This window comes from Rosa rugosa, chromosome 7, assembly GCF_958449725.1.
Source record: "Rosa rugosa chromosome 7, drRosRugo1.1, whole genome shotgun sequence".
NCBI lineage: Eukaryota > Viridiplantae > Streptophyta > Magnoliopsida > Rosales > Rosaceae > Rosa > Rosa rugosa.
In genome coordinates this window covers 19,989,260-20,010,566 of record NC_084826.1, presented here as the reverse complement: position 1 = coordinate 20,010,566, position 21,307 = coordinate 19,989,260, and the positions used below count along the sequence as shown (strand labels likewise).

General features: G+C 37.0%; 2 protein-coding genes across 3 annotated transcripts; both read left to right on the top strand.

The window, feature by feature from the left end:
- The first annotated feature begins 184 nt into the window (after window positions 1-184).
- Window positions 185-8,557, top strand: LOC133720558 (D-lactate dehydrogenase [cytochrome], mitochondrial). 2 transcript variants are annotated; one of them, XM_062146929.1, is made up of 18 exons: window positions 185-547; window positions 640-715; window positions 804-904; window positions 1,049-1,097; window positions 1,336-1,428; window positions 1,908-2,022; window positions 2,812-2,872; window positions 3,666-3,702; window positions 3,802-3,863; window positions 3,959-4,055; window positions 4,245-4,319; window positions 4,399-4,507; window positions 5,550-5,659; window positions 6,757-6,819; window positions 7,159-7,238; window positions 7,367-7,497; window positions 7,767-7,824; window positions 8,145-8,557. In XM_062146929.1, exons 1-17 carry the CDS (start codon window positions 309-311, stop codon window positions 7,820-7,822), a joined length of 1,554 nt encoding a protein of 517 aa, XP_062002913.1. In that variant the 5' UTR covers window positions 185-308; the 3' UTR covers window positions 7,823-7,824; window positions 8,145-8,557. The 2 variants fall into 2 exon arrangements, with proteins under 2 accessions (XP_062002913.1, XP_062002912.1); XM_062146928.1 differs by having other exon boundaries at window positions 188-547; window positions 7,781-7,824.
- Window positions 8,558-12,464: 3,907 nt separating this feature from the next.
- On the top strand, window positions 12,465-15,639 carry LOC133723739 (carboxylesterase 15). Its single transcript, XM_062150611.1, has 2 exons — window positions 12,465-13,203; window positions 15,153-15,639. The coding sequence occupies exons 1-2, from the start codon at window positions 12,518-12,520 to the stop codon at window positions 15,457-15,459; spliced, it is 993 nt and encodes a 330-aa protein (XP_062006595.1). The 5' UTR covers window positions 12,465-12,517; the 3' UTR covers window positions 15,460-15,639.
- The last annotated feature ends 5,668 nt before the right edge of the window (window positions 15,640-21,307 follow it).

The following is a 21,307-nucleotide window of genomic DNA, read 5'->3' as shown; positions in this document are numbered from 1 at the left end:
TCTTAAACCTCATCTCACGACCTTTCTTGCGTGGTGCATCATCACCTACATAAAGATATCAGAAGAAAGATATCAAAAAAAAAACAAAGATTCCAAATTCAAAAACAACCTTGGCCCGTGGGTTTGTAAATAAAATAAAATAAAAAGATGCCAACTTCAATCGTCTCTGTCTTTTAGCTGCATAAGTAAAAAGGTTGGCATGATTGCAAAATACCCTTTACAAGTTTCCCAATCGATCATAAGCAGATGGCCCCTATAAATTGAGTTCAAGCCACCCAACTCAACTCAAACTCAAACTCAAACTCACCATGGCCATGTCTTCCTGGTTCTCTCGCTTACGCTATTCCTCAAAGTCCTTGTTCAACTCTACTCCGCCTCTCCTCCGATCCTCCTTCTCCACCAAGCTCATCACAACTCCAACACCAACAGCAAACTCCGGCAGCCCATTTCCGTTTTGGTCTCTTCCAATCGCTGTAGCTGCTGGATCACTCGCCCTCTATCCCCAGTCAAACCCCTCACTCTGCCAAGCTCCCAATGCCAATGCTCGGTAACTTTCAATCACACTGGTTTCATTTACTTTTTTTACTTTTCTTCTGTTTGATGCTTATCTATAGGCTCTCTGTTTTTTATCAAACCCAGAACCGAGTTTGTGGTCGAAGGCTTACACAAGGAAGTCCCACAAGAACTTATCAATGAATTGAAGGCTGTTTGTAAGGTATTGGACTTACCCAGTTTGGCATTCACTTGTTTTAGTTGTATGGGGTCAAGTGATAATTGGGGTAGTGTTTGGTTTGGTTGGATAGGATAACATGACAGTGGATTATGAGGAGAGGTATAACCATGGTAAACCACAAAACAGCTTTCACAAAGCTGTCAACATTCCTGACCTGGTTGTTTTCGCGCAGTGAGCATCACTCTTTAACTCTGCTTCAATTCACCCATTGTGCATTTTCTTGGTTGTTTTCGTAGGAAAGTAATCCTTCTATGTTATATCGAGTATGCATTCCCCATTTTCTTGACTAAATGTGCCGTGAATGATGATTTTCAGGTCTGAAGAGGAAGTTTGTAAGATAGTCAAGCTATGTGACAAGCACAAGGTCTGAACTTCTTGACCCTTCAATGAAGTTGCAATGATTTTTTTTTAAATTATTTTTCGGGCTTGCTTATTCAATAATCTAGTGATTATCATATCTCACATGAACTTTGAGAAATGAAAAGAATGTTTGAAGAAGCCTACATCTGCTTGCATTTCTTTTGCTTGCTTAACTTCACTAGTGTTGGATGGTTGAGTTGACCTTTAAGTGCTAAGCTGGTTTTGTGTTTGTTTGTAAAAAGGTCCCCATTGTGCCATATGGTGGAGCGACATCAATCGAGGGTCACACCTTGTCTCCCCATGGAGGTGTTTGCATTGACATGTCATCAATGAAGGTATATATGCATTGGGTGCTTTTAGTATAACAAGATTAAAAAAGTATATTACTAAATACCGAAATATGACTTTCTTCACTTGTTAATCATGGTCTACTGTCAGACCTGGTTCTTAGACTAAGCAAACCTCATTAAAGTGATTACCTTTCTGTCACCTGAGGTTGAATAAGCGATCTAACAAGGTTGTAAAATGACTGGCATCTAAATCTTTCACTTTGTTGCTCCTACACATTTTCTCAATTCAGATGTGAAGTTTGTTAGTTATTTATTTTTTGGTTCAGTTTTGAATAGTCAACAGTACAAATATGGAAGGAAAGCGTCTGGATTACCTTCATCACCTATTTCGTTCATACAAAACAGTTAACAGCAGATTTTCTAGACTAGTTTAAATTTGAACGAGCCCAATGCATACATATTCCTTGTAGACATTTCTTTGTTCTGTTGTCGTTGTTTTGTTTCTTAAAACTTTCAAATTTTAGAATGTCAAAGCTTTACATGTTGAGGACATGGATGTCATTGTTGAACCTGGCATTGGATGGATGGAGCTTAATGAATACTTGGAGCCTTATGGTTTATTCTTTCCCCTGGATCCAGGTTAGTTTGTTTGATGTTTACCCTGTGCTAAGATTATAGCTTTTATGAAATACTGTTATATATCCCTGGTATGCTTGAGTTGTTTTCAAGTTTTTGATACACTAGTTGAAGAACTTTTCAAATGCATTCTCCATAATGGTGCACTTCTATGAAAAAGTGGCATCGCTGTATGAATGCAATGTGTGGGTTAAATCATTCTCGAGTAATTCTGGTTTGCCTTGATGCATATGTGATTTGCTCTTTTGGGTTACAACCAATATGATAAACTGTTTACTTTTGGTATTGTGGCGGAAATCGTATTTGAAAACTTCCAGAGGTCTGTTGAACATGATATTTGACATGCTAAAAGATAAGTATCATCTTTTTTTTTTTGAACAGGAAGATGAAGCCTTACTATCTATCTACCTTTTATCTTGTTCATATAAAACTAAGAAGTAATGTATGGTACAGTAGGAGTTACACATATTTGAGATTGATGCTGGAACAAGGAGGAAGTAGAAGGTTGTCAATTTGGACCTTTTTGTCATGCTTACACGCTGGTGTGATGTGGGATTATTATATATATTGTGCCTTCAATAATCATCTTGTGGGATAGACCTTCTCCTCTTCCTTTAACCCTCCGGTTCCCAAAGAAAGTGTGTGCATGTTGGTTGAAGTGGAGTAATAGGACACGACAAGTACTATATTTTTATGTTTCCGTGTCTTTCATTCCTCCTATACTGTCCTTTCTTACCTTCAACAAGTTTTGCTATTTACATCTTCATGTATTTCATTTTTGTTGACAAACAGGACCTGGTGCAACAATTGGAGGAATGTGTGCTACACGTTGCTCTGGTTCGTTAGCTGTTAGGTAGTTTCTCTGCTCATATATCAACTAATTTGCATTTAATGCATGCAATATCATTAGAGTCATTTCATGTGAGTTTGCTTGCATATTATTTTGGTATGACTTAAATTGACTGACAATTACGCAGTGTTAATTTGAACTTGTTAACAAGGTTTTCAACCTCAGCATCTAAGATTCTAAACCCTTAGTTAAGATGAACCCTTTAACTTATTCATTTAAGCACAGAGGTCTTACCATAGCTCTATCCATTCTTGTTGCTACATGTTGTGTGGTATCATATATGCTGGGCTGTCCAAAATAGATAAATAGGAGCATTTAAGTTATGTCATTGCTCTGCCTTAAAGACTTGATATGTAAGAAATCTCACTGTACTATCAATGAGATCTGGAAAGTCTAGAAGATGAATGGCAGATTTTTTCATAGATGTCCCAACATCAGTGGCCCTAATAGCTCTCTCTCTCTCTCTCTCTCTCTCACACACACACACACACACACACACACACACACACACACTCTCTTATCTCTCTTTATAATTATGTTCAAGCTACTAATTTTTGTTGGCTTTCTTTTTCTTCTTTCCGCACTTATATGCGGAGTCTTCTCTTCAAGATAAACTGCATGTCTGTTCTTCCGGTGTTTTCCATAAACTAGTACTATACAATATCCCATCATCTACATGTATTTTGCACAATGATTGCTCAGACAAATTATAGTCTGTCAACAATATCCGTATAACCTGCATGTGTGTTTGGTCTAGTTTACTATTCGATTTAATGATTTTGGTTTTAGCATGTAGGTATGGAACAATGCGTGATAATGTCATCAGTCTCAAGGTTTGTTAATTATCTTTACTTTTTTTTTTTTGAACAATTATCTTTACTGATGTTGACTCAAATATATTTGCTGTATTTATTATGTTCTTTATCCTGCAGGCAGTTCTTGCAAATGGAGAGGTGGTGAAGACTGCATCTCGTGCTCGAAAGAGTGCAGCAGGGTTTGTTTCTTTGCTTATTTCTTGGATGTGGCATATCTTCTAAGTGTTTTTGCCAACTCTGGCATGTTATGAACATTAGAGTTTGCATGCCATAGGTATGATTTGACACGCCTGATGATTGGAAGTGAAGGAACTCTTGGTGTAATTACTGAAGTAACTCTACGACTGCAGAAAATTCCCCAATATTCAGTGGTACCTTATTCGATCTTCTATTATAACTGATAATATTCATTTAGTATTATAAATTTTGTCCCTTTCCCTCAAGAATTTTGTGTCTCTCAATGGATGAACTCTTGCACTTTATTTATCCTTATTTACAGTTATGTTTATAGGTATTACTCTCGTATATGTGTTCTGTTATTTACTCGATAGAAATTGCAGGTTGCTATGTGTAATTTCCCTTCAATTAAGGATGCGGCAGATGTTGCTATTGCTACTATGCTGTCTGGAATACAAGTAAGGCTTTGCTAATTGCATATGAACATTTCAAATTTCAAGATCTCTACATTTCTTCTTCATAATCATTATTCATTAGGTGTCAAGGGTTGAGCTACTGGATGAAGTTCAAGTGAGGGCTATCAATATTGCTAATGGGAAGAATTTGCCAGAAACACCAACTTTGATGTTTGAGTTTATAGGCACAGGTCAGATAGGGCCTCTTCTCTTTCCTCTGGAATGCCAGTTATTCTTCTGTTCATTTTATTACTATATCATTTTCCGAAAAAAGCATTTCAATCATTGAGTTAAATGCATTGAATGTTATTCGTTTTTGCTCTATATATATGACAAAAAATCATTATATCTATGAAAGGATCGGAAATCCATGGAGGAATCTGTACTTTATGCGATAATGTCTGACTAAGTAATCAGATAATGTAGGCATAAGATCATATATTCTTTTGAATAATTATATGTATAAAGATTTCTGTTTGCCTCATGCTTCGATCAACTTCTGGTTCATTAATTTTCCCAGCCTCTACCAGCGGCAAATTCCCGTGAAAATAAAGAGAAAAATATGGGGAAAAGAAACAAAAGGAAGACAAGATAATATGACATATGTTATATGATGCTAAATTTCTTTGGTTGATCGAAATCTCAAGGAATTTTATAGTCCCCTAATAGTGATAAATGGGGTAGATGTAACTTTAAAGAGAATACAGGGATTGCAAGACTGGCCGACACACTGAAGTACCAGCCTATATATCATTTTCATCAGCAATGAATAAAGACAGAGGGTTGAAGTCATTTCTAACCTGGTATCTCTGAAATAGGGCCAATGCCAGTGGAATATCAACAGTATTGTTGAATACTGGATCAAAATCAAGGAAAAATCCTTGGATTTGGACAGATTGAGCAGAAAGTTTCTGATTCTAAAGGTAGAAGAGGATAAAGGAGATCTGAATGGACACCTAATCCTAAATGGCTAAATTGGTTTAGTTTAGAACAAAATTAACCAATGCAAGGGAATATTATTTTCAATATGACCACCGCTTGTTGATCCCCTTCTTCCGATGAAGGTCGGACAAACAAAATACTATTTTTTTTTTTCAAACCAAAGGCTTTGTTTTGTTGACTACCCCCAATCCCATGAAGACAAGATGGCCATGCATTTTCCAAAGCTGTTAAGATGCCCCTGTTTCTTTCTTCTACCTGTTGTGATTCATGTTAATTCTTTGCTGTTTTCAGAGGCCTATTCACGTGAACAAACCCAAATAGTTCAGAAGATTGTGTCTGAACACAATGGCTCAGATTTTGTTTATGCAGAAGACCCTGATACTAAAAAGGAACTCTGGAAGGTACCAATACTTTACTGGTCTACATATTGAATTCTTTTCTTCTGTTAGTTATGGGTAGTGGTTGGTAACTTATCTCATTATGTGCGCGCTCCTTTACGGTAACTTACATTTTTGAGTTTTTTCAGTAATAGACCTGATTTAGAAAAGGGTGGTTCTATTCAAACCTCCAAATTTGATATTTGGACCTCCCTTTCAATATTTTCACACCGAACTACCATTTTCACCCCTTTTTTATTTTCTTAAATCGATCTGCTCATGTTCATAATCATGAACATGATGCATGGTCTCCTTGGTTTTTAAGTAAGCTCTCAGTTCATGACTTTGAATACAGCTTGTTTGAATTTATTTCCATCAAGTTGAAGGCCCAATCATTCCAGTCGAATTCTATTCTTGTAAGCATGTATGATTGTCCTTTAACTGAAAGATTAAAAGATGAAGTAACAAAGTTCTGGTTTCAGTACCTTTAGTATTGCAGATTGTCCTTTAGTACCTTTAGTCTCTGTAGTACCTTTAGCATGGCCAACAAACCATGCTAGATCTGCCAGGGAAAGGTTATTTGTGCGTGGCTTCTCTTCTACAGAGACTACTGCAATTTTTTTTTTCCAGTATTTTATAGCCCTATAGGGGATCAATGGGGATTAAATTTTTAAAAAAATTAACAGAGATCCAAATACTAAATTTGGAGGTCTGAATAGAATCACCCTTTAAAAAATCACTCTTTTGCAGTTATTACTTCCATCCATCACGTTATTCTCTTTTAAGTTGAGGCAAGTGCAAAGCAAAACTGAAATTAACTTCTTGTATTGTCGTGGGCTTTTGGCATTGAGATTCTTGTCCTCCTTGCTGTTGACTACTTGAGTGGCCACAGTCTTTTCCATTAATCACGTTTGGCTCCTAACTGTGCCTATATTGTTTGGGTTTGGAGTTTGGAACTCTATTTCAAAATTTCCACATTATTTTATCTTACGATTTCAACATAGTTCGTTGAGTTCTTTACTGCCAGAGACTTGAGCCGACTGTCCTTGTTGTCTTTCTCTATATTTATTTCTTTATTAATTTATTATTATTATTTATTACTATTATTTTGTTGCATGCAGATAAGGAAGGAAGCACTCTGGGCATGCTTTGCAATGGAACCTGATTTTGAGGCAATGATTTCGGTTAGTTGATATCACTGAATCTTGATTATTATTCTGGAATATATTTCCATTTATTAGTCTGTACTCTGTAGAAAAATAATATGGTCAGTAGAATGGAAGGATCTCTAAACATCTGCTTTCCTTCAGACAACCTGGTAGATCCCTTAAGAAAATAACTCAATTTATCATTTGAGTTTAAACCGTTTTCTATATTAACTGATTCTCTTCAATTAATATAATGCATCATTGTAAATCCAATGACTGGTTTAGGGTTCTTAAAGTTACACTTTCTTGTGGTTGTTTCCTCAAATTCTAAAGTTTGTATTTTTTATCTTTTTGCCCTACTTTTTCTACGTGCAGGATGTTTGTGTACCTCTATCATGCCTTGCAGAATTGATATCAAGGTCCAAGCAAGAATTGGATGCGTCAGAACTGGTTTGGTAATGTCTGATCAATCCATGGTATTCAGGAAGAAAAGTTATGATAAAATATAAAATGTATTGCTAGTAGCCTGGAAGATTAAATGGGGACCTTTTGTAGTAACTTTTCTTGGTTTTCCTAACTACAGCACAGTTATTGCTCATGCTGGTGATGGGAACTTCCACACAGTGATTCTTTTCGATCCTAACAAAGAAGAACATCGACGAGAAGCAGAGAGATTAAACCATTTTATGGTTCATACTGCCTTGTCAATGGAAGGTAAAGACAATTCTGGGGCATATTTTAAAATTTCCTTGTTCTCAGAGTCAATGAATGATTGAGGTGATATGAAATGTGGCTGGTATCAACAAATTAATATTATTATTATTGTTATTTGGAGTCTTTTTTTACTCTTTCTGAGTTGTGGTTTATAGTGCCATTGAACTTATTGTAGTAGATGTTGTCTCAAGTTGGTTAATTTTTTAGTTTTTATTATCGATATATTATTCTATCACCATTGACAAGTTATGGCGCTAAAAGTTGGTCAGTGACAACTGAGCAGGAACATGTACTGGGGAACATGGTGTTGGCACAGGAAAAATGAAGGTATGTAATATGTTAACTTTGGAATTGCTAGCCATTTAATGTAAAATAGGCATGGTGCTATGGTCTCTGAGCCAAACCATATTTATATTACTACCAATGTTCATTAAACTTGGTAACCACCCCCCTTGCTGGTCAATGTGGAGCTATATGCCAAAAGGGATAGGTAATTCACATGGATATAGCAAATTAATAAGTTTAGTGAACTTTATGGATTTTGACTTCATCAGTACATGATTAGGTATTTCATTATGCCACTAAGTATAGCTTGATGACTTGAATAACTTTACTCATTCTAAATTTGTTCTCTTTTCTGCTCTCAGTATCTTGAAAAAGAATTAGGAGCAGAGGCTTTGAAGACCATGAAAAGAATAAAAGTAGCATTGGATCCCAACAACATCATGAATCCAGGAAAGCTTATTCCTTCTCATGTTTGTTTCTAAGCAGTCACTCTCTTTATGCATGTGTCTCATCCACTCATCTGGTGGCTGACTGGCTGTTGTAGCTGAGAAACACAGCTAAAACTGCTTTTGTATTACTATCTCATGCAATCTTACATACCCCTCTGTATTTAAAGGGGGCACATAAATAAGATTAAAGTAATACCTATCCACTAGTTAATGAAGTGGATTGGAAGTGATAGTTTTCATTTGTAACTCAAGCCTGAATCGTATGAAATCCTCGTCTTTAGTTGAATACTACATTTTAATGTTAGTCTTCCTTCCTTCCTTGGAAATTTTGTCATCAGTTGGAGTTTTATACCCTTAATTAGTGTCTCGTGGCCAGAATCTATTCCAAGGTGAAATTTTATGTTGTAGCAGCTTGCAAGAATTTTTTAAGCCCTTTTTGAAATCTAATCCCCATTTCCATTTCTTCTCTTCTAAATCTTTCATTCAGATCCTTTCAAAAAAAAATCTTTCATTCAGATCAGGTATGAAGAAAAAATCTTGTGTGCAACGGTGTATGCGACAGTCCTTCACCTTGTCTTTTGTTGATAATTTGACTTGGGTTATTTTGAAAGAAACTTTGAATGCATCCATTGTATGGAAGAGTTCTATGTATTATGAAATCAAATATTTTTTCTAAACCTCTCCATAGATAACCAAAAACAGAAGACTTATGGTCGATTAGTAGAAGACTCCAGTGGGGTAGAGTGGACGTTTCCTCGAGTGAAAACATTAACTAAATTCACACGTTTTTCTTGATTTAAGATCCAAAACCAAAAATAGTGGTATTTGCTAGCAACAACATAATGGAGGCAATCAATCAATATATAGATTGATTCGAAATCGCCTCTTTAGCCAATAAGGTGGATGCTTCATGGTTTTGATTCTTTTATCGGATTAGATAATAGGCTGCTAGCTACGCCATGAATTTCTGAGGCTCTGCATTTGCCTGAGGACCGGATCCAAGTCAAGGATGAAAGGTGACAAAACAAGAGTGGGACAAAATAGTTCTTATCTCTGGTTCACATGGATTTGAGCAAAGTGCTCTGTTTTTTCCTCTAAAAGGTATAGATTCTCATGATTATTTGATGACCAAGATTTAGATTGATCCTTAAATTGGAAGTATTAATAGAGATTTTATCTCTATCTTTAGCCAGAGGACAAACCGACAGAGTCATTGGAACCAATAATAGATAGAACCCATCTCCTATGGAAGAAAGTCTAGGATACAATCCTTTTCTTTTTGATGATTTAGACAAAGGTTTCCATTTCATAAACCATTAACCCAGCTATTGTCAAGTATTATTCGTTTCTACAATGCTGGATAAACACTCGGATTCAAACTCTCTTCCCCTGAGGGAAAATCAAACAAACAGGTCACTTTCTCCTTTCATTTTCTGTTCGAGTCATGGCCTGTGTTGAAACTGATCGACCTGTAGTTTTCAAAGCAACATTTTGTGGTCGACGTGTGATTAGAGCAATAAGTATTATGATAGACACGATACTGTCGATACAAAACGTTAGCAGAACAGAAAGTGGAGGACTGGTGCAAATTTGAGGTTATTTTGAACACCGATCACCATCAAGACAGCTTCAGCCACCTAGGAATATCCCTCTCACAAACTGGATTTCGGTTTGTTTCTAGAAACATATACAAACCTACCATTTTGCACCAGCTAGACCCATGCCGACGATTAGGAACCGAATTTACTACATGAATGACAACCATGATAATTTATCTGAGTCAAGTGTGAATGCTTAAAAAGGGGGATCATTTCTTATTTTCTACACGGCTGCTGATTAAACTCACTGTTGCTGAGGAATCACTCTCAAATCTCAATCTCATCTTACATATAAACGTCATTCCATGGAAGTCTAAGAGGATCATAAAGTGACTTTAAATTTTATTTTACAAGTAAATTGATACAACTACCATTGGTCCCTAAACTTTGACACAGATATTTTTTTTCATAATTAATTATTTCATTCGGATGTTTCGCTTAAGTTTTAATATACTATTTTTTTAATGTTTACCTCTTGTAATGGTTATCTTCAACTTCAATGGTTTTCTTCACATATTATAATTAAAATTTAGAAGGATGTGACTCAATATTTAAGAGGAAGGAAAATGAAACCTAGCAGCCTCGCTATGTCAGGATTTAGAGAGCACCTTCTTTGCAATTGACTACTCAGCACTTACCTCCATCCTTGATGGAAATTTTTTTTTGGTGTCAAGCAGATTGAGCCTGCTTTTGTCGTGTTCGATAAAAAAAAATTAAAATAAAATAAAATAAAAAAAAAAAAAAAAAAAAAACATTGAAGAGGATGTAATAAAACACCTTCGAGCCAGCCCAATTACAATGAAACTGGGGATCAGTAAATAAGTATTAGGTAATGGTACTTATGTTAGAGCCTAGAGGTTCAATGCCTTATGATGTGACACAACTAGAACACTAGTAAATATTTCTTTGGGAGGGAGATGGAAAAACAAAGAATGACAATTTAATACAAATGGGAGTATCCGGTCAAGTTTAGTTAGTAATAACTAAAAAGACAGTAATTACTAAATTAATCCATTGTAGCTTAAATTAACAAATTAACAGACGTCACAAAAGGGACATTGAGAAAATTGGTAAAAATTGGAGGGAGTTGATATCACCATGTCGACGTCGACTATTACAGCCACCACCGTGATGCACGCATACAACCCCCATGCCAGTTACATTTCAATCAAACAAGAAAGGTTTACCCTTCTTTCTTGATCAACTTTTGCATATTTTCTGTGCTGTGCATGGCTTCCTCCGGTCAAAGTGATTTGTAATATTCTTTTCTCCTTCACTGTTTGCCCTAACCCTATCACTGCCCGTGGGCTATGGATTTTCCACAGCTAGTGTAGTAGTTTAGTTTAACTTTATGGACTCCATTGGATTTCCTTGTAAATTATTGTGATCTTGCTGGCTATATACGCAGATATTCGGGGAAGAAGACTGAACTGATGAGTAGACTGTGCTTATATTTTTTTCTGATGGTCGCGTCAATGTTAGGTATAGGAATGAGTGTGTGATCTTTATCTTTTTTCTCATGCAATTCTCATGTTTACTATACGCGCTAGGAATCAATCCAATCCTTGCGCTAGGAATCTCCGAATGAATGTCTCATATGAGATGTTTTTGCTGGCGAACAAAGAAACTGTTAACTAACTTGTCCTTATCTTCTGTTGTGGATATGATAACGTCCTACTGTGTTGATAAGTCTAAGCTAGCTAGCATAATTATCTCTTAGTTGTTGATAGATGTTTGTAATCTTAGAGTTCTTATTGCACTACGATTTGTATACAGCAGCAATGGTTGTATTATATATACAGTTATCCAATACAAAGAATTTATTCAGTTCTAGTAAATGAGAAGAAGAAGCCGCGAAGCCTCCTGCTAAATACAACAAGTCAACAACACCATAAGGCTGGACAAACAATATCGCTGAAGGCGATCGAGAAAAAGCTGAGCGGGATGGCTTTATGGTACTCGACACCATAAAGTATTACAATTTGCGTTTTTCACGTTTAGAAGAATAAAAATTAACACGCTTCTATCTCTTTCAACTTCATTAACATGTAACAATGCAATTTAGACGTTTTCCAGTTGAATAGAATAAGAATGAATAAATAAATAAATCCTAGTCGACCCAAAACATAGAGGCATATTTCCCTAGTAATTAATATATGAGAATCACATTTAAATCACCGTTGCCCCGTTGGTGAGTGTGAACCAGCAATATAACCCTTATCTCCATCCAACAATGAAGCAACTTGGTATAGTATAGTAGACTTCTCAAATGGGCAAGTACGTTCTCATTACATTTTAATAACTTCTGAAAAAATATTAATCATCACACAGGGGTAAGATAGCTATTGGAAATTTGAAAACCTCCAAAACCAAAAGCTGGTGTAATTTTCAACCGTCCAAGCTATAGCAACATTCACCCAAGGGAGCCACCAATCTCATCCATATATGGTCCATATTCAAAACAATAAGATAAACCAATGGCCATGCATGCATATGCCACCACCTTCAATAATGTCAATGTCCCCATCATCAAACTTACAGAATCACCCCCCACAATTTCACTCTATTCCCACTACCACCATCCCTCTTTGTCCTCCATCTCTACTTCTCTATATATACACCCAAACCAAACCTTCCCTCTTCATCGACCCTAGTTCTTATTTCTTAAACCATAAAAAAAAAAAAAAAATGGGTTCCCTCCCTCACATTGTGGAAGACTGCATGGGCGTTCTCCAACTCTTTAGCGACGGTTCCGTCCATCGCTGCTCTTTGAAAGACATAAACTTCCCGTTTCCAGCCGTTAATGACAACTCCGTGGACTTCAAAGACGTCGTTTTCGACAAAAAGCTCAACATTTCCTTACGTGTGTACAGACCTAAAAGCCATGCGTCCCCGACGCCCGCAAAGCTCCCCGTGGTGTTTTACTTCCACGGGGGCGGTTTCTGCGTCGGCTCGCGGGTGTGGCCCAACTGCCACAACTGCTGCATCCGCCTGGCATCTGAGCTCAACGCGCTCGTCGTGGCGCCAGACTACCGGCTCGCCCCTGAGCACAAGCTCCCGGCCGCGGTGGATGACGCGGTGAGTTCGGTGGAGTGGCTGCAGAGGGAGGCTTTGATGAGTGAGGGCAGTGGTGATTGTGATGCATGGCTGGGTGGTGGTATGGTTGACTTTGACCGGGTTTATGTGGTGGGCGACTCATCTGGAGGTAATATGGCTCACCACGTGGCCGTACGGCTCGGAGCCGGGTCGGTCAAGGCGGCGCCGGTGCGGGTACGCGGATATGTGCTTTTGGCGCCATTTTTTGGTGGAGTGGAGAGGACAAAGTCGGAGGAGGGTCCGTCGGAGACGTTTTTGAATTTGGAGATACTTGACAGGTAATTCATACTACTACTTCCATTAGTCCTTCTCTTTAGTTACTAATTAACACTTATCCCCACAAACACAACAAAGACCCTAATTAATTTGGGTAATGCTTTTTCCAATGTGTATGTATCTACTAACAAAAGTTTGGGTCAACTTCATCTACAAATGAATGAAATTTACTAATTTAGTAAAATAAGTTAGAAGCGTCCTTTCAACAAAAATTTCGTACATTAAAATTTATGGTTATAGACTCAAATCTAAAATGAAATATTTTACTCATAAAAATCTTTATATATACTAGTTTTCATTGACACATGTGAAGATAGTGGAATTGAGAAGTTATATCTACATAATGTGGGATGAGAAGTTATTCTTGACAGTTTCCTTCTTTTTCTGATTTTTATTTTTATTTTTATTTTACTATTTACCATAATATCTTTTATTTATTAAAAATTATTTTAAATTAACTTATAGTCTAAGAATATTTATGGTATTTCATACCCAATTTAGCTGACAAAGTGAGTTCTCTTAATAATAGTTCGTGTGTGTGTGTGATAGTGAAAATGAAAGACTAAAGACGACGATGAAAACCTTCTCATCAAACATATCCTTTTTCAAAGATGAAAATTTGTTGTTAAGACTGTTATTTTTTTTTGTTTTTGTTTATGTTAATTGTATTGACTTTGTCTAACATTCTGATTAAATTTTGACTTCTATACAAGTTGGAGAATTCGAAAGTGGGTATATATATATATATTTTTTTTAAAGGGGTTTGGAACCCAGCCTAGCTGGGAGGCTCAGTGACCCCACGCCCGATTCCATTTATCGAAAGTGGGTATATTTCAATGTTAATTTTTTTTTCTATGCTAATTGTCATATTAGTCGTACATTAAAAAAAAAAAAATCACTGTACTTATCAATTTTTACAATAATATAACAATTTGTCTAACAAAATTATCATTTTTTTTATTGTCTTATTGTTGCATTTCGAAGAAAGTAAGAAATTTGAAAAAGGGCATAGGAATCTCATCGAGTGAAATTTGACTAACATCATATGTACATAATACATCAATCTATTCTTTAATGTTTCTGAGCATATTCAATGGAATTTGTCTAGGGACATATTTCCACTACATGCATGATCATCTCGACTTTTGAATGTATTCATGTCGTACATATGTGAATACAGTGAATTGCATCTTTTGTCCTTTCGACTATATGCAAGACAATCGACTAGAATTAGAGATGTGACTAATAGAAGAGACATGAACAGGGGAAATCGGGGGAACCCGAAGATGCACCTCTAAAGTTGCATCTTTTTTATATCAAATTCCTCTAAAGTTGATGATGGGAAAGGCAGCAGATATTTTGTTTTACATGTACGTGTCGGTCTTGGACCTTGATTGGAGAAGATGATGATTTAAACAAAATTTACAGCATATCAACAATTTTCTTTTTTGAAAGTAGAACAGTGATAAAAGATTTTTCGAAATTTTTGTAAATTAGAAGTATAATTTTTTTTTTTATCAATATCGGAATTCTAAACCTTAAATATGATTAGTGATAAAATCCTTTTGTTTTTATAAATTACATATATCCACTAATTTTTATAAGACTAATTTGTATGATAGAGTTTTCAGTGGTTGATCCAAAAGAACTATGACCTACATCCCAAAATGATTAAAATATACTATTAGAGAGCCTTGACATTAAAATAGCTAACCTTATTACAAATTAATAATTAGTGCTTAATCCAATGTATGAGTATGACCTCTCCACATCTATGTAAAGGATTAAGATAGTGCCACATCCATTATCATATCCCCTTAACAAACGATTATCCATGTGATGGTGATAATAATAATTAACTATGATTCCATTGAAGAAAAACCTTGTCCATGCCAAAACTAATTTAGTTCTCTTAATTTGCTGTCTTACTCCATATAACATATATGTGCAGATTTTGGAGGCTCTCATTGCCAAAAGGAGAAAGCAGGGATCATCCAATGGCCAACCCATTTGGACCAAACAGCCCCAGCCTTGAGGAGGTGGATCTTGATCCCATCTTGGTTATTGCGGGTGGCAATGAAATGTTGAAAGATAGAGTGGAGATCTACTCGAGGAGACTGAAAGAGTTGGGAAAGAAGATTGAGTATGTGGATTTTCATGGACAACAACATGGCTTTCTCACAAATGATCCATACTCAGAAGTGGCAAATGAAGCACTGCAAGTTATTAAGAGATTTATGATTGAAAACTCCAACTAAAAACATCATCATCTTAATTATTGGTTCAGTTTCCACTTCATTGAATATTTTGTTTCTTCCTTTTTGAGTGTTTGAGGTTTTGTAAGTTTGTAGTGTACAAGAACTTGATTAGAGATATTGTTTGTCCTTGTGCACCTATTAGTTCTACGTTAATTAGTCCTTCTGCACTTACTAGTTCTACGTTAGTTCTATGGTGATAGTCCTCTTGTAATTTGGTCTGCCTTTGAAAATCAGAGTAGTGATCATATATATGTTTGGGGTTTTGATCTATATCATAAGGCAGACCCTTGGTAAACCATTCCGAATATTATTACTTGCAAAAATAAATTTGATTGAAAACATTAGTCTACTTGGTTATATAATATCCAATTAGCTTTCCAACCATTAAGTAGCTTTTATGGCATTATCCAACAAATCGAGCGCTTCCAACGTCTTAAATGGTGTTTACACAACATAACACGAGTAAAAATGATCGAGTACCATCCAGAGAGCGCACTAGTTCTAATAATTCACAAGGACACATCACTTTACCAAGGACCGGCTTACCCTGCCATATGGTGAGACCTAACGAAGTGCTCACAAGGAGATAGGTCTCCTCTCTCTTAAAATGCTTCAAAGTAACAAGGGAGACACCAAAAATGTAAGCTTTATCCCGGGCAAAGATTAAAAAGATGAAGCACCTAGCCGCTTTATATAAAAGTATCCCTTTATCGCATCATTTACGGTAAACAATTAAGACTCAATTAGCATTATTTTGTCAGATTTACTCTTTTAATTAAGCATCGGAGAAGTAAAAACCATCCACGTACCCTGGTTTATGACTTTACTCTTTGACAATCTATTGTTTCCTAGATTGAGCGAAAACCTGCTAGTAAGTTCAAGAAAGGAACCGTAGTGGAGTGATCAACCTCTTAAATAGGGAAGTATGAGTGGATTGGAGCAAAACTCCTATGTTAACTTATCCCAAGTCGGCAGTCTCAATAGTCATTACCATTAACATAACAGGAGCGAAAGTGGAGGCAAGTCTTGCCATCATGGAAGCTGTACAAAATGAATATTTCGGTGGCTATTGAAAAAAACAAAATTAGATATAGTATTCATAGCAAGTGTTATTCTGCCACAATTAACAAGAATTGCGAGCACTGCAATTATCAATGATTTCGCTAAAGTAATTCCATTGAACAAAGAAAAATTAACAAGATATTTAGATTAAAAAGTAAATTTGTATTGGATTAGTTGAAATGGTGGAAGAGAGAGAAGAAATCGGTCATTATCATATCAAGGTTCGATGCATATACCCTCGATCAAATATAATTAAGAAAAAAGCAATGAAAAGATCTCTCGAGTGACAAATAAACGTCTAAATCCAAAACTTTTTAGACTTGAACTCACGCTTAATTAGTCAAACTTCTGGCCCGAAAATTAATCATCGTATCATGCAATATTGTTTTTATGCTAGATGATAAACTAAAATTATTCATTGTTTCATCGTGAGGATGATTTTGAGAAGATTATGTGGGTCCATAGAAATTCATCCATTCCTGGACGACTTTGTTTTTTTTTTTTTTTTTTTTTTGACGTGATGCTGGCTTAGAGTTTATATATGATATTTATTTTCATCTAAAGTTCCACTGCAATAAAAGTGTGCCTTATCTTCTAATATTATATGAACAAAACTGATAAAACCTTAATGTCACGCCCGAATTTCAATCACAATAATAATACAATTTCAAACAACATAAAAACTCCGCGCGTGATGGTTCAGACATCAAACAAAACAGCTAAGAAAATTTTTCTTTAAACAAACGCAACCAACTATGTCCCGAACCCACAATGTGAATATAGTCTCGTTCTTTAGAGTCACATATTACATTACACGGAGTTTACAAATTAAATTGCGTTAACAAAATAATAAGTAACCGCTCCTAAGAGCTTACTACACAGCGAAAGTCTTAATAACAGTAAAGTCACAAAATTAGCTTCGTACCCGATCAGCTGCTACAAGGTCTCAGCTTCAGCCACGATTTTTCTGACCTGCAGGATTAACCCCTACACCATCGAATAGTGTACCAGGTTGCCACAAAACAAACTCGGTAAGCTTACGAAAGCTTGTATGAGTAAACTCAAAACCACAAAACAAAAACACATTCTTAAATTACCTAAACCTAAACAACGATAAACACATAACTCACAACTAATACCATCGGTTTCATATTCTTCCATATTATGCTTACGTAAGTCAACTCGTGACTAAAACCACATGCTCGGACAAGTAATGTTTAAAATCATTTAAACACACAAAGGCGAATCACAAAATCACACTCCTTTCCTCCCTACTAGAAGCCTTAATTTGTCATCAACGTGACATTAAAGTTGAAAATCAATGAATCACCTTCCTATCTTCACCACAGAGAACAATCGTCACCACTATGACCCTTCAAAATCATTCAAACCCCTTAACAGTAAAACCAAGAAGAAGACAAGGCAATCACAATTCAAAACAAGGTAAATCAATTCATAATAGCCCATGCGTATAGTTTTAGTTCATGAGGTTATATTAAAACAAACAATTCAAATCATAATAATCGTCACAACTTCATGCCCTCACATCTATAGGTAGCTCCAATCATCCTAGTTGCCATCTCATTAGTTGTTAACTTAATAACAAACGTACCCCCTTCACGGAGAATTAATCATCACAGCAACCATCTCGATCATTGTTAACTTATTAACAATTGAACTAAATTCTGCTTACTACCTTGTACTTTCAAGGGTTCATCAGTTTAGTCCTTGCACTTCTAATTTAATTAGAAAAGCCCTTGCACTCTCCAATTTCATCAAATCGATCCAATCCGTCACCACTCTATATCAATTTTCGGGGAAAATTTCCAAACTACCCATCTGCATTCACAATACTGACGCGTCGGTGGGCTGCCTAGCGATGGGTAGTTTGGGAATTTTCCCTGTGAGAAGGTCCCACGTCAGCATTTTAACAGTGAAAATTGACGGAATACTGACGGATTGGATCGATTTGATCAAATTGGAGAGTGCAAGGACTTTTTTGATTAAATTAGAAGTACAGGGACTGAACTGATGAACCCTTGAAAGTACAAGGTAGTAAGCAGAATATAATCCTTAACAATTCAACTCCTTTACAGAGCAATCATCACACAGATTTCACCGGTCATGACACTGATTTTTCCACATTCTTCACACAAAAATCATCACAAAGATCATCACACTGATTTCCCCAATCATTACAAAGATATTCCTACACAAGTTTTACACAACAATCATCACAAGGATTCATCAGACTGATTTCACCGATCATTACGCAGATATTCCTACACAAGCTTTAAACAACAATCATCACAAGGATTCATCACACTGATTTCACCGATCATTACGCAGATATTCCTACACAAGCTTTACACAACAATCATCACAAGGATTCATCACACTGATTTCACCGATCATTACGCATATCGATATTCCTACACAAGCTACCACATCTTAATTCATAAATTAAGATAGTCATACTAGACTCATGGTATCTCAACAAATGAAATTCTACGATCACAACTCCATACACAATTTCTCTGTTCTCAAATAATAATGAACTCATTTCAAAATATTGTTTGCATCACAACAAAACCACCAATACATATATATTCCACATAAATATATATATATACACACACACACACACACACACACGTAGTCATCCACTCAGAAATGCCACTAATACCAACCATAGTCACAATTAAACTAATTAATATATAACTCCAAGACAATATGGTAACTTTATTTATAACGAATATTGTGAGATTTACTCACCTCTGAATCATGTTGCGTCTTCACACGCTAACTAAGACAAGCACAAATCGCCGCAATCCGCTCAACACAATTCTGTCAAGTACCTAAACACATACGGTCTCAATTCAGTGCAAGAATCACAAAGTGATTAAAGTTCGAATCCCCTATTTGAACTAAAATCCGAAAGTAATGCCAATCGAGGCGAAACCTTCCGAGACCACCCAAAGTCTCTGGAACACTCCTACGATCGATATGTCAAAACTACAAGTCGATCGAACTGTCGGATCCTCACAGATCGAAAACCGAACAATTCGAAACAGCTAAAAACCTTAGCATTCTCATACGATCTCCAAAAATTACATATCATATATCAAAATGCTCATATCAACGAGTAAACGAAAATGAAACAAGAAGTTGCCCCTAACATGGCCGGACGCGCTGCCACAGACGGCTGCACGTGCATTGCATGTGCCGCCGAACCAAACTCAAAACCACCTTAATCCAACCGTCTAAAATGGAGATAATACCAAGTGGAGCAACTTTAATACCTGGAGTTCAAGCCAACTCGGCCCAGATTGCCATCGATCGCAGCCGCAAGCCCAATAATTACTGTTCACCTCGAGTTGCAACTCCACACTAAAATCGATCAAAACCACCACCAAGGATCGATAGAGGAGGCTTCCATGAGCGCAACAAGACCTCCAGCCGTAGCCGGAACCGAGAAAACCGATCGGGTCCGCCGCCACAAATCTTCGCCACCTCGTTGTGACGCCATGGGTAAGAATCGCCGCTAGAGACCACCCTATGGAGGACCAGAATGAGGAGAGGAAGAGATCTGGGTCGGTTTCGTGGTCTGCCATCGCCGGAAAAGTCGGGTCTTCGATTCGGGTCTGGGTTAAGTCAACCAGAAAACTGAGAGAGTTCAATTTCTGGAAATTTCTGGAATTTGACAAAAATGGCAACTTTTGTTTTTCATGCAAACCAATCCGGAAATTTCCTTATTTATACAAAAATTTCCAAAAATGAAAATAACTTCCATTGACCATAACTTTCTCATATGAACTCCGATTTACGCGTGCCACATATCCACAAACTCGTATTGACACTCTCTACCACTTTTGTGAAGGAAGTTTTCGAAGAAACTCAACGAATAAAAAGTCAACTCCTTGACCCTTCGAAAATAAAATGTTTCGAGTAATTATTCGTCAAAAACACTTCCGCTCCATCCATGAGCCATGAAATCGTCCAACAACTACTAATTAAATTTCAGAAAATTCTCAAAAAATAATAACGAAATTCTGGGGCATCACACTTAACCCTAACAAATTGTTAAAAATGCCTCTACTCTCCTCAAACTCTAGCCTCTGGAGCTCTGCGCTCCATCAATGGCGGCCGGCGTCGGCCTCCCTCTTAGGCCATTTATTGATGGCCCTCCAACGCCGATTTATGCTGCGACCACCAAATCGAGCATGTAGAGTTTCATCATGGTGTTTGCTTCGCGTCGGAGTGAAATAGATGATGTGGAAGAGATTTTTCGAGGGTCTAATCCGATGACACCCAAGCTAGATAGGTGTGAGAATGAGATTTTTCAATTCGCTCGTGTAGGGCGCGGCTCAAATCGGATCTGATCTGGGTTGGAGGAGTGCATATTGGAGAACCGTGGTGTTGATCAAGGTGGTCTGAAAGCCCTGAGTGACGGGCGGAGACAAGTTTCTGGTCCCCATACTAGAGTAACGGGCGTCATTGCACTCCAACCTACAAGTATGACCAGTGCGGTGGCTGTGCCGATCGGAGCTGTGCACGCTGGCGAGGCAAAGGGTGTCGGATATGCATAAGCGACGGCGAAAAACTCCCATTCAGTGGTTGCGGCAGCAAGTGGATTTATACTTCGTTTGGATTGTGCAATGTCTTGATCGAACCCGGAGCCAGCGAAGTTGAAGGCAGGGATTGGTGATGCAGCCGATGGAGGGGTGCCCAAATCTGGTTAGGTGCCCAGATCAGTCGTGTGGCCCAAATCACTGTGGAGGCCCAA